Source organism: Syngnathus leptorhynchus, chromosome 9 (assembly GCF_054491065.1).
Source record: "Syngnathus leptorhynchus isolate UIUO chromosome 9, UIUO_Slep, whole genome shotgun sequence".
Classification (NCBI taxonomy): Eukaryota; Metazoa; Chordata; class Actinopteri; order Syngnathiformes; family Syngnathidae; genus Syngnathus; species Syngnathus leptorhynchus.
The window spans coordinates 2,616,484-2,630,438 of NC_141203.1; the positions used below are offsets into that span (position 1 = coordinate 2,616,484).

Sequence of the window (13,955 nt, forward strand, 5' to 3'; positions counted from 1 at the left end):
AGAGCGCAGGTGTCCTAGTGTACTGTAATTTTCGGACTATAAGTCACGTTTTTAGTCATAGTTTGGGTGGGGGGGGGGGGGGCGACTTATACTCAGGAGCGACTTATATGTGATTTTTTTCACAAATTTTAAAAATTCAAAAATCCGCGATGTAGTGAAACCGCGATAAATGAACCGCGATGTAGCAAGGGATTACTGTCATTTGAACTGCAAGTGACGTGCGGCTGTTGTTTACATAAAGACCAAAGGATTCGATCACGGGATGACGAAGATGACGAAGGGCCCCACGTACTACCGGCATCATTAGCGGCTTTGTTTGTAAGTGACACGGAGAATGAAGAGTTTGAAGGATTTAATGAATTGGAGTGACACAGAAGGTTTGAAAAACTATTATGGCTTTTACGCACGCCCGATCCGATCGGGGGCCGGCGCTCGGCCAGGTGGCTGTCCGGGGACGGTGGATGGGGCTCGGCTATGGCTTTTACGCACAGCCGCTCCTATTCTATGGAGCTCTCTTCCACCTCCGTGGCTGGAAGTTCAGTAGTTGTTGGCTCGTTGAACTCTTGTTTTGTTAAATAAAGAGCTGTTTACCAAACCCACGTCTTTCCTGGTACTTTGTTAACGCTACAATATAGTTATATACTAGATCTCTGCAGCGCACGCGCGGCGTTGTTGACATAAAGAACGAGGAATTTGATCAATGGATTTAATGATTTGGAGTGACACAGATGGTTTGATAATATTGTTTTAATATGATAGTTATGAAATATATTTTATATATCGTTATATGGGTCTGTAGAATAATTATAACCGGACCAACTTACAATGGGTCCGACGTCAGCATATGCGGCGCATACGCGGCATTGTTTACATAAAGCACGATCGATGGATTTAATGGAGTGACACAGATGGTTTGATAAACGTGTTATTTATGTAATACTTACTTGAATTTCTCTGAATGTTACGTCAGGCCCGTTCTCAGCTCCTTGTTTGTGTTTATGTCACGTTAGCATACCGTATCGTTTCGCCTGTTGTTGCTGGTTCATGTCTGTTTTTGGTGTTGGATTTTGACAAATAAATTTGCCCCAAAAGTGCGACTTATACTCCGGTGTGACTTGTGTTTTTTTTCACTTTACTGTGCATTTTGTGGCTGGTGCGACTTATACTCCGGAGCGACTTATAGTCCGAAAATTACGGTAATTAGAAACATGTTTGCAAGTAGACCAATGGGAAATGAACAGTCAGAGAATTCCAGAACATCAAGTCTGTTTATTATGCAAGCAAACAATTTCGATTGTTGCAAGTCTATCAAGGGTGGTTGTTAGCAAAAACATCCTTCTGTACAATGTAAAGAAATAAAAGAAAATATTAAGTAAAAAGAAATATGGGCACACATTTTGCATGGTAAAATAAAGTAAAACAAAAAATAATGGTTTGAAATTAGAATACTGCCTCACCTGTGTATGGACAGAGTAATAATTGACTCCCCTGTACACAGAGTAAAAATCTGACAATTATTTTTCATTTGACAGCAAACAGGCTTGAAGAAATGTAAGACAATAGCCTGTATGAGGGCTACACGTCACTTTCGGTACCTCTAATATGATATTCTTAAAAGACAAACGAACAAAAAAAAACACACGTTTCAGCAAAAAGTAAATTATATACATTCATTTTACTTGAGTCAGAAGAACGGGCCTATTTGCCTGGGATTCTCTGTCACATCACTCATCACATCAAGTAGAGAGGGGTTGTACAGCAGCTGAATTTCAAAAAGTAGATTGTAATCTATATTATCACATTTAAGTTAACCCAAGAAAAGTAGCTGACTTTCCATACATTTAAAGCTTTATCATACCTTACTGTAAATTAGATGCTGAAATAAAAACAATCTGTTCGAATGGTGTGTCGACCAAACGCATATTGAAGTAATGAATTGAGTAATACAATGTTGCAAGTGCACTTGAACAGCCAATAACCTGGGCCCTCCACAGACAATGTGTGCAAGTTAAATGCAGGCTAACGTGGAAAAATCCGACACAGGCAACTTAGATTTAACAAAAATGCTGCAAAGCAGATGTCTAAAGGTCTCCAAACAAACTAACGTGTGGTGCATCTGATTATCGTAGAGGCTGTCGTTACACAAAGGAGAATACTGCTTGCATCCCCCACCCGCAATAGATTCACAGTTTTCAAAAGATGTTTACAGTTTTGTACATGCCAGTCAGTCGCTGCAGTTGCCGTGAAGAAGCTTACTGTGTGCATGACATGACCAAGGCTGCAGTGTCATATTGTTGGTCTCTCCCAACTCCCAGCTAGAAAAGACTATTGCAATATTTACAAACTCTCTTTTCACTCAAGTTGGAACAGCAGTCTCACACACAATTCCATCTTGAATTCCATCTTGAGAAAAACATGTTTTACATTACACTGTACTTTCTACACAATCAATCAATTGAAGCCACTTGCCATTTAAAATTATATTAAAAAAAAACAACAACAAAAAAACATTCTACACAGAGGCATCATCTCTGTGCGCCGGTATACTTAAAATAATACCTGAAATTAGAAGACAGTACTAATGTTTTTTTTCTCATTTGATTTAAATCATTTTTATATATACAGTATTTGTTTTTAATTCATTTTATTTTACCAACAAGTTTTATTTAGCTAAATCGGTAAATAAAGGCGAAACATAACAGTGAATACAATAATGATTAGTACGGGATCTACAAAGGTAGAAAAGAGATATCTCCATATCCAAACTACATTCCCATGTTTTCAGAACAAGCGTGCTAAAAAAAAAAAAAAAAAGTGATTTCAAGAGGTGGATGTGATATTTTGAGTCATTGGGCCCATGGGATAGATGGCGACGTTCATCTGCATGATTTGCAGCTAAACATTTCTCCATTAACTATGACAGGATACATCTGAGGAACTGCTGCTATTGCTGTTTGTGGTCTGGGCCCGCTTGATGTACAGATTCAGTAATTTCATCTGCAAACAAACAAGGACACAACACATTCATACAGAAACTCAACATGTTGCACTTGTGCAGTGTTCTTAGATTTGAATTTTAATGGAGAAAAGGGACTTGAACTTGAAAGGTAATTGTGCTTTGATTTGGGCCTCTTTCCAAGTTTTTTTTTAACAGACACAAGCAATAAATAAATCAGTGTTGCAATAAACAATATTCAATTTCTTAGACATTCATGTTTTAGTTTTGTAGAATTAGCCATGAATTAATATATAACATTTATTTTGTAAAAGAACTTGATAGAGGTGGAGTAGGTCAATTTAAGTGGGAACATTTGAAGGCTCAGGTTGTAGTGCCCGCCACTGACATGCAGCTAAACAATGTTTGGTAGTGGTCAGTACCTTGCTGCCAGTGAGCTGTGCCAGGTGGGGTTTGAGCTCCTCACCAATTACCGAGTATATAGCCACCAGACAGAACACGCTGGCTTTGCGAACGCTGCTCTCTGTGTTGTCATAGCCCTGCAATGAGACACAGGTATCACACAGTGCCGCCATACAATAATGCAAATACACATACACGGGAGCAAGGAAAACAAGGAGTGTGGGAGGTAGCAGATGACAAATATTGCTTGAGAAAAATAAGACAAATCATTCCTCAAATCAAAATGTCAAAGCCTTTCACCACCTTACCTATCCAACCTCCTTATCCCCTACCGCCCCCTCCGATCCTCCAATACTTCACGTCTGACAGTCCCAAAATCTAAACTCAGATCCTTTGGTGACAGAGCCTTATCCTGCACAGCACCCCGACTCTGGGACTCTCTCCCTCAATCTGTCTGTGACTCACCCTCACTCCCCATATTTAAGTCCCGTCTAAAAACTTACCTCTTTTCTCAAGCCTATGACCTCCCCTACCCATAACTGGTCTCCTCTTCTTAACTTTATCCCATTGTCTCTTCCCCGTCCCCCTCCCCCCTGTACGTATGTCTTGTTCCCGGTCAGCGTCTTTGGGTTTTTGAAAAGCGCTATACAAATGTACCGTATTTTCCGGACCAAAAGGCGCACCGGATTATAAGGCGCACCTTCAATGAACGGCCCATATTAAAACTTTGTCCATATATAAGGCACACCGGATTATAAAGTGCATAAAATAGAAGCTATACTGCAACAAACTGCGGTTGACTAGGGTTACGATATGCATCCACTAGCCAATAACCAATGAGCCCTCTGTAAACAATCGCGTTTCTCAAACTATCCTATAAAATGATCAGAACTGACTCAAGTTCAATCTAACACCTTGGTACTGCTTACCTGTTTTCCTTCCATATCGATCCGTAAATTTACTCGAAACATTAACAGAGCAGCCGATTTTGACATGAAATAGCCTCGTGCGTATAGCAGCTATCACTATAGCATTAGCCACCCGCAAACTTCCATGAGCCTCAGCAAAGTGTAAACAATCGCGTTTCTCAAACGAGGGCTTAAAAAATGATCGGAACTGACTAAAGTTCGATCTAACACCTTGGTACCGCTTACCTATGTTTCCCTTCCATATCGATCCATCAATTTACTCGAAACATTAACAGAGCAGCCTATTTTGACATGAAATAGCCTCACGGGTACAACAGCTATTCAGTGACGCCCCCTGACCACGGTTGCCGTAATGCTGGTAAGCGATGCAACCTTGTAATTTACTAGCTGTACTAAAACGTACTGAAAATTTTGGCAGAGCACTGTGTACAACCAGTATGGATCAACAAATTCATAAATTGATCCATATATAAGGCACACTGGACTATAAGGCGCACTGTCGGCTTTTGAGAACATTTTAGGTTTTTAGGTGAATTATTATTATTTGTCAAAATACTTGGCGCTTGCTATGGTACCTCCATCCATGAGCCAAACCGCTTTATTCTCACAATGTTTACGGCTATGCTGGAGCCAATCCCAAACAAAACATTTTGTAGTAGTAATACTACTACTATTACTAATAATAATCATAACATTATTAATAAAATATCATAAAAGGGATTTCTTAACTTGAAATTTTGTTAGTTTTTATGCATTTACACATTAAGATTATTATCATCCTTCCACACTTCATAAGAAGGTAATTTAACTGATTTGAAGCTGTCAATGCTGAACATCTACTGTATGTTTGACGTATGAAAATCAACTTTTTACTACAATCATTTTCGAAAAAGTTACGCAAGTTCAGCAAAATCTCATGAGAAAAATGTGAGGTCTATGGCGAGTTCACAATGTGTCTTGACTGAGTAAATGCCATTTTCAAACTGCATTTCCTGGTAAACCGGTTAATCAATGGGTGACAGTACAGTCTAAATGTATGTGCCTTTCAGAAAGAAGTTGCCATCGTTAAATTTTTGTTTTGGACAGCAAGAAAATTCCTTATATTATTGACTATGATACCCTTTTGATAAAAAACAAACAAACAAACAAACAAACAAACAAACAAACAAACAAACAAACAAACAAACAAACAAACAAACAAACAAACAAACAAACAAGAAAACACGGAAAGCTGGAAAAATGGCCACGTCAACTTCAGCGCTTCCACAGGTCAGCAAGCCATGAAAAAGGCTGATTTAGATGGGTAAGAGGCTATAAACATTCACAAACCTGCAAGAGTCCCGGGATGATGTCCACCAGCAGTTGTATTAGCGGGTCCTTGGCAATGCGTTCAATGACTTTGGTTTCCATCTTGATGGCAGCCAGGTTGATTGGGTAATCGGCTGTCTGCACAATTGGGCACAGCACCTTGACACACTGTTCTGGATGGATGGACCCAGCCAATGTTGATGCAGCTTCCTCAGCTGCACGCACCACCTGAAAAATTACATGAAGAAAACCAGAAAAAAATACATCATCTTTGTCCTTTAAGCACAACAAAAGTTTGAAGGGGACCTGATATTAGCTTCTTTCCCACGGCATGATGCTAAATGCATCATTGTCCTCTTGTTTATAACACATTTTATTCTCCAAACCAGGCATCGTGAAATAATGTCAGCTACAAACAAACAACAAAATAAATGAATGGATAAACAGATGAATGAATAAACAAACAAACAAATAAATAAATGAATAAACAAGTTCCACAGGATTACCATGATCCAAGGGATTCCTGTAAAAAAAGTTCTCTAATATGTATAGTATAGCTAAAATGGTGAGATCTTATATGTAGGCGGCTTGGTGGAGCACTGGTTAGTACGTCCGCCTCACAGTTAGGAGGGTGCGGGTTCAATTCCACCTCCAACCCTCCCTTTTATTCTCCAAACCAGGCATCGTGAAATAATGTCAGCTACAAACAAACAACAAAATAAATGAATGGATAAACAGATGAATGAATAAATAAATGAATAAACAAGTTCCACAGGATTACCATGATCCAAGGGATTCCTGTAAAAAAAGTTCTCTAATATGTATAGTATAGCTAAAATGGTGAGATCATATATGTAGGCGGCTCGGTGGGGCACTGGTTAGTATGTCCGCCTCACAGTTAGGAGGGTGCGGGTTCGATTCCACCTCCAACCCTCCTTGTGTGGAGTTTGCATGTTCTCCCCGTGCCTGCGTGGGTTTTCTCCGGGCACTCAGGTTTCCTCCCACTTCCCAAAATCATCTGTGGTAGGCCGACTAAGCACTCCAAATTGCCTATAGGTGTGAGTGCGAGTGCGGATGGTTGTTCGTCTCTATGTGCCCTGTGATTAGGTGTTAACTGGTTCAGGGTGTCCCACGCCTCCTGCTCGATGACAGCTGGTATAGGCTCCAGCACGGGACAAAGCGGTACAGAAAATGGATGGATGGATGGATGGTGAGATCATACAGGTCTGAATGAATGGGCTTTTCCTTTTCCAGTGTTTTTCCCCTTACAAGGCACTCGGAGCGCCTAAACAATGACTCCTCATCCACCATGAGGAGCAAATGAGGGTCCAGTATTTTGCTCACTTTAACATAGTCACAAGGGCCAGATTTGAACCCACAACCTCTGGGTTGGGGAACAACCACTGAGCTATATACTGCCTCAGTAAAACTTTTATTTTTCATTTCTTTTTGAATGTTGTTGCATGTGAACATTTTCTTTTCATATAGTAATAGTAATACTATTACTATATACTATTAGTGTAATAATAATAATAATAATTATTATTATATAATTATAAAACAATAATAATAATAATAATGACAATAGGGCCCGGTGGCGCACTGGATAGCACGACCTCCTCACAATTAGGAGGGTGCTGGTTCGATTCCACATCCGATCCTTCCTGTGTGGAGTATGCATATTCTCCCCGTGCCCGCGTGGGTTTTCTCCGGGCACTCCGGTTTCCTCCCACATTCCAAAAACATGCTTGGTAGGTCGATTGAGCACTCCAAATTGACCCTAGGTTTGAGTGTGGATGGTTGTTCGTCCCTCTTAGATATTATTACTATAATTGAAAAGCTGCCATTGGCTGGCAACCGGATCAGGGTGTCCCCCGCCTACTGCCCAATGACTGCTGGGATAGGCTCCTGCATGCCCGCGACCCCCGCGGGGATAAAGCGGTATGGAAAATGGATGGATCGATAATAATAATAATAGTAGTATCTGTTTCCCATTGTGCGTTGCAATGGTATTCTTTCCATAAAGTTGTTTTCTTTTTAAATGCACATCAAACTAGAGTAACTGACCAGGTTTGTCTAAATATATATAAAAAAAAAAAAGGCTATCGCTAATACATATTAATTTATACATTCTGTGTGGGGCAACAGTACACCTCTTTGTGAGAATCTTTGTGGGCCTCCAGGGTCTTCATGATGGTAAGCTCCGCATAATTCTTGAACCGAGCTGGTTGGTTCTTGAGTATTTCTTTCAGCACACGCAGCGCCAAGGCTCGGATGGTATGCTACCAGAAAGAGGAAATATTTACAATTTTTAAAAAGTCCACATTCCACAGGACAGTATTAATAAGACTGACTTACAGTATATTAAAAACAATGCTATGAATCTTTAGTTGGACACTTTATTGACCCTAAAGCTAATTCTGGGTGCTTGTTTCAAAACCAACGCTTAAAGCAACTGTCTTAAGAAAAAGACAGCTCACCTGAAACTGGAAAAATGCTAGAAAATAGATGTACTGGACATAACTACATGGTATTTATTACTTTCATTATTTTCAATTTACAGAGTAAATCACATCTGTAACCATCTGGGTTTTATTTTTGTGTTGGTTTTAATGTTATTACTCATTGCATTGTTTTCCCATATTTTTTTCAGTCAAGCTAAACATAAAGGAAAAGCTTCAATAAGTCATTGTCACCAATTGCCTAAAGTACATTTACAAAGTACATTTTATTTAAAAAGTAGACCAATAGTTGCTTTAGAACTGTCGGTGGGCACTTCAAAAATGTGTCACGAGGAGTTATGTTCGCACTAGGATTCTACAAGGTAGTACAGGGTATGTACTTTTCGAAAATAAAATAAAAAAACGTTTTTGTTTCTTTAATTTATTTGCATTTTATTAAACCTACAAATGTGTCAGATCATTTTGCCGGACCCTGTACATAAATACGGACCCTGAGCTGTGGGGTTCAAGGCAGGATAATAGCTGCTAAGTGTCCTCAAAATTGCATCATAAGAATAATAATAATAATATTGGGCTACTTACATCTTTATCACCCAGTGTTTCGAGCAAAAGGAGAAGGATAGTCTTAAAATGTTCATCCCACACAGCCAGGCTGTCTTCTCGCGTGATCTTCAGAAGCTCTACCAGAGCACCTTTACGTTCCTCCAAGCGCTCATTGTGATTGGACAATTCCTTAAGCAAGTCGGCGACCATGTCGGAGTTGTCCTGACCAACTGTTCACCAAGAGAAGAAAGAATTACAGCAAAACAGTTTTTATCTAAAGACTTATACCTTAAACTATACACGCACGCAAACATGCATGCAAACAAACACACACACACGTATGTATTAGGAATGTCAAAAGTAGCACATTAAAGATTTAATTACTTTTAAGTGCAACCATTTTTTTAGACCAATTAATTCACGTCCCTTTTTTGAAAAGCAATGTACATGAGTAATTCAGCAGATACTTCCTTGTATAAATTACTCTCATTTCATACACTGCACCCTTTATAAATACTACATACATTGTTTAAGGAGAAAAGAGGAGGAGTCATTTGGACTGTGAGGTACCACCACCTTTCCACCTTAACAATATTATCAAAACATCTGTGTCACGCCAAATCATTAAATCCATCGATCAAATTCCTCGTTCTTTATGTCAACAACGGCGCGCGTGCGCTGCAGAGATCTAGTATATAACGATATTGTAGCGTTAACAAAGTACCAGGGAAGACGTGGGTTTGGTAAACGGCTCTTTATTTAACAAAACGAGAGTTCAACGAGCCAACAACAACTGGACTTCCAGCCACGGAGGTGGAAGAGAGCTCCATAAATAGCACCGGGCGTGCGTAAAAGCCATGTCCGAGCCCCATCCACCATCCCCGGACAGCCACTCGGCCGAGCGCCAGCCCCCGACTTGGATGAAAGAGAGCTCCCGTCGAGAAGGACCAGGCGTGCGTTATAAGCCAAATCACTCCAAATCATTAAATCCTTCAAACTCTTCGTCCTCTGTGTCCCTTACAAACAAAGCCGCTAATGATGCCGGTAGTACGTGGGGCCCTTCGTCATCTTCGTCATCCCGTGATCGAATCCTTTGCCTTTTATGTAAACAACCGCGGCGCGGCACGGGTGACTTGCAGTTCAAATGACAGTAATCCCTTTCTACATCGTGGTTTGTTTATCGCGGTTTCACAACATTGCGGATTTTAGAATTTTGAAAATTTGTGAAAAAAATCACATATAAGTCGCACCTGAGTATAAGTCGCCCCCCCCCACCCAAACTATGACAAAAAACGTGACTTATAGTCCGAAAATTACGGTACTATAATAAACTACACTGCTCAAAAAAATTAAAGGAACACTTTGAAAACACATCAGATTTCAATGGCGAAAAAAAAAAGTTGGATATCTATACTGATATGGACAGTTTAATGTCTCAGGAACAAAAGGATGCCACATCTTTTGATAGAAATAAAGGTTTTCAGCCTACAGAGGGCTCATTATATAGACCAAAAATCAAAGTGAAAAAATGATGTGGCAGGCTTGTCCATTTTGCCTAAATTCAATTTCTGCAATTCAAAACTCTTTTCAAGTCAAGTCAAGTCAAGTCAAGTTTTTATATAGCCCTAAATCACAAGCAGTCTCAAAGGGCTCTGTCCTCTGCATTTAACCCATCCCCATGTGATTTTTGATCCATCCCCTGGGGGAGAGGGGAGCAGTGAGCAGCAGCGGCGCCGCGCTCGGGAATCATTTGGTGATCTAACCCCCCTATTCCAACCCTTTATGCTGAGTGCCAAGCAGGGAGGCAATGGGTTCCATTTTTATAGTCTTTGGTATGACCCGGCCGGGGTTTGAACCCACAACCTTCCAGTCTCAGGGCGGACACTCTACTACTAGGCCACTGAGCTGGTTTTCAATATCTTGTGTAGCCCCCACATGCTTGTATGCATGCGTCGCGGCATGCTCCTAATGAGATGACAAATGGTGTCTTGTGGGATGTCCTCCCAGATCTGTCTAAGGGCATCAGTGAGCTCCTGCAAAGTCTAACGAGCAACCTGGCGGTGTCTGATGGACCGAAACATGATGTCCCAAAGGTGTTCTATCGGGTTTAGATCAGGTGATTGTGAGGGCCATTCAATTGTGTAAATTCCTTCATCCTCCAGAAACTGTCTGCATACTCTTGCCACATGAGGCCGGGAATGTCGTGGATCAGGAGGAACCCAGGACCTACTCCACCAGCGTAGGGTCTGATCATGGGTGCAAGGATTTCATCCCGATACCTAATGGCAGTCAGACCGCCGTTCTCTAGCCTGTAGAGGTCTGTTCGTCCCTCCATGGAAATGCCTCCCCAGACCATCACTGACCCACCATCGAACCGGTCATGCTGAATGATGTTGCACGCAGCATAGCGCTCTTCTTGGCTTCTCCAGACCCTTTCACGTCTATCACAGGTGCTCAGGATAAACCTGCTCTCATCTGTGAAAAGCACAGGGCGCCAGTGGTGGACTTGCCAATTATGGTGTTTTATGGCAAATGCCAATCGAGCTCCACGGTGCTGAGTAGTGAGCATAGGGCACACTACAGGACGTCATGCCCTGAGGCCACCCTCGTGAAGTCTGTTTCTGACTGTTTGGGCAAAAACATTCACACCAGTAGCCTGCTGAAGGTCATTCTGTAGGGCTCGGGCAGTGCTCAACCTGTTTCTCCTTGCACAAAGCAGCGGATATCGGTCTTGCTGATGGGATGAGGACTGTCTACGGCCCTGTGCAGCTCTCCTAGAGTAACTGCCTGTCTCCTGGAATCTCCTCCATGCTCTGGAGATTGTACTGGGAGACACATCAAATCTTCTTGCAACAGCATGCATGGATATGTCATCCTGGAGGAGTTGGACAATCTGCGCAACTTCAGGAGGGTTAAGAAATCGCCTCATGCTTCCAGTCGTGATAATGACTCTTGCTAAAGCCAACACTTGTGGAAAAACTGTTAAAAAAGATCAAGCTGGAGGAGCTTCAAATGGCCTCCACCTGCAAAACTAGTCCTGTTTTGGGGAAAATCTCGTTGTTGCCCCTCTAGTGTACCTGTTGTTAATTCCATCAACACCAATGCAGCTGAAAGTGATTAACAACACCCTCTGCGACGTGCCTGACCAAAACCTTATCAGAAAAGTGGAATTGAATTCGTGCCATACCCTGATAAAAAACTGTTCCATTAATTTTTTTGAGCAGTGTATTAATTATATATCAATTAACTATTATTTAAGCAACAATATTATCAAACCATCTGTGTCACTCCAAATCATTAAATCCATCGATCGTCCTTCGTCAACAATGTGGCGGGTGTGTGCCGCGCCGTTGACGGCGGTTGCAGTTCAAACTATTTCACAGGCCCATAAAATTATCAAGAATTTTATCAAACAATCTCTGTCACTCCAAGTCATTAAATCCCGTGATCTAATCCTTTGTCCTTTATGTAAACACCGCCGCGTATGCACCGTGCTGCTGATCTCAGTGGCAGTTCAAATTACAGTAATCCCTTGCTACATAGCGGTTTCTTTATCGCGATTTGAATTTTTAAAATTTGTGAATAATTTCACATATAAGTCGCTCATGAGTATAAGTCGCCCCCCCACCCAAACTATGAAAACAAAACGCGATTTATAGTCTGAAAAATACAATAATACTCCACCCCTTACCCCAGATTTTGGAACCTCTCCTGGAGACCACATTGCCCGCTGCATTTGCCCTGTATTGTCTAATAGGCGAGACGGCTCTGACCATAAGTAAAATAAGGACATGATGTCACAAGCAGAGATAAAGGGGTGCCAGTTGAGGAAGATGAGCAAGGGCAAACACACAAGAAGCAAAAGGAATTAGAATAGTTGTTTTGTTATCGACTAGTGAAATTTTCCAAACACTCAGCAAAGAGTCATACAGCGACGGAATCTTTACCAGAGAGCGTCATTGTATTTTCGCCACTTTCTTTGCGCCGGCCTAAAGGGCAGAGGAGTGGAGGAGACATGAGGGTGGAGGATGGGAAACAGATTCTGGTGACAATAGACACACATATGTTTGATTGTATGTGACAACAACGGGGGTGATTGTTATTACACATTAAGGGTATGTCATGGCTCAAATAAATGCAGAAGTGGTACGCTTCTGAACAATCACACACATGTGTATGCCACATCCACGCCCTATATTGGCTAAAAAAATAAACTTTTTCTGGAAAATATCTACATATGTTTTGTTGTTTTATATCCTAACGAACAGAATTCCAATTCCATACACCTCTTGAGCCATTAGCTTATCGCGGTGGATGAGTTTATCCCTTACTGTTCCTCTGAGGAAAGTTGCCAGAGGCTTTAGGTCAAGGCAAGGTCCAAGCCAAGCACTTTTATCTCTATTATATTTTATATACAATGTGCCTCACATAATTAAAAATAAAATATGAAACTCATTCTCAACACAATCTCAGATATTTAAAAGCAAACAGGGAAAAAGTTAAGTTCAGTGGTCATAATGGAGGCATGCTAGATGTGTTTTGAGATGAGCGGGGTCATACGATGTGGAAGATTTAGGGGGTGAGAAAATGAGCAAAGGATAGAAAGATTGTGACGGAGGACGGCTGTCTGGCTTGTCAGACCTAAACATGTTGTGAAGGTCTACATTCCAACTGTTTCTCTTATACGTAACACCGTCCAATCAGCATATTACTGCAATTCTGGAAAAAAATGACCAAACTAATATAATAACAGTTCATGAAGTAGAACATGTTTGAGCAGAAGCCTCTAAATTTTAATCAGCAGGGGAAAACTCTGCAAAAAAAAAACCCGTACTCAATAGTATTAGCAGCAGGAACCAATGTGCACCTATTAAATTAAAATTAGTATCAAATTACTTGGAAAAATAGTTTAAATTAATTTTATTAAGTTATTCCATCCATCCATCCATCCATCCATCCATCCATCCATCCATCCATCCATCCATCCATCCATCCATCCATCCATCCATCCATCCATCCATCCATCCATCCATCCATCCATCCATCCATCCATCCATCCATCCATTTTCTGAACCGCTTTGTCCCCACGGGGGTCGCGGGCATGCTGGAGTCTATCCCAGCCGTCACCGGGCAGTAGGCGGGGGACACCCTGAACTGGTCGCAGGGCACACAGAGACAAACAACATTCCGCACTCGCACTCACACCTAGGGGCAATTTGGAGTGCTCGGCCTACCAAGCATGTTTTTGGGATGTGGGAGGAAACCGGAGTGCCCGGAGAAAACCCACGCGGGCTCGGGGAGAACATGCAAACACCACACAGCCAATTGCAGGGCACACAGAGACGAACAACCATT

At 41.4% G+C, this 13,955-nt stretch overlaps 1 protein-coding gene across 9 annotated transcripts in view; it reads right to left on the minus strand.

The window, feature by feature from the left end:
* Window positions 1-1,209: 1,209 nt before the first annotated feature.
* Window positions 1,210-13,955, minus strand: part of clasp1a (cytoplasmic linker associated protein 1a) — an 82,691-nt gene continuing 69,945 nt past the window's right edge. For 7 of the 9 annotated variants that reach the window (XM_085921227.1, XM_085921231.1, XM_085921230.1 and 4 more), the window contains 6 exons: window positions 12,548-12,589; window positions 8,640-8,830; window positions 7,749-7,877; window positions 5,617-5,823; window positions 3,379-3,495; window positions 1,234-2,997 (listed from right to left, as the gene is read on the minus strand). In XM_085921227.1, the coding sequence (XP_085777353.1) occupies window positions 2,911-2,997; window positions 3,379-3,495; window positions 5,617-5,823; window positions 7,749-7,877; window positions 8,640-8,830; window positions 12,548-12,589 (773 nt within the window). In that variant the 3' untranslated portion in view covers window positions 1,234-2,910. Of the gene's footprint in view, window positions 2,998-3,378; window positions 3,496-5,616; window positions 5,824-7,748; window positions 7,878-8,639; window positions 8,831-12,547; window positions 12,590-13,955 lie in introns of all 9 variants that reach the window. The other 2 variants (XM_085921233.1, XM_085921228.1) reach the window with 2 other exon arrangements.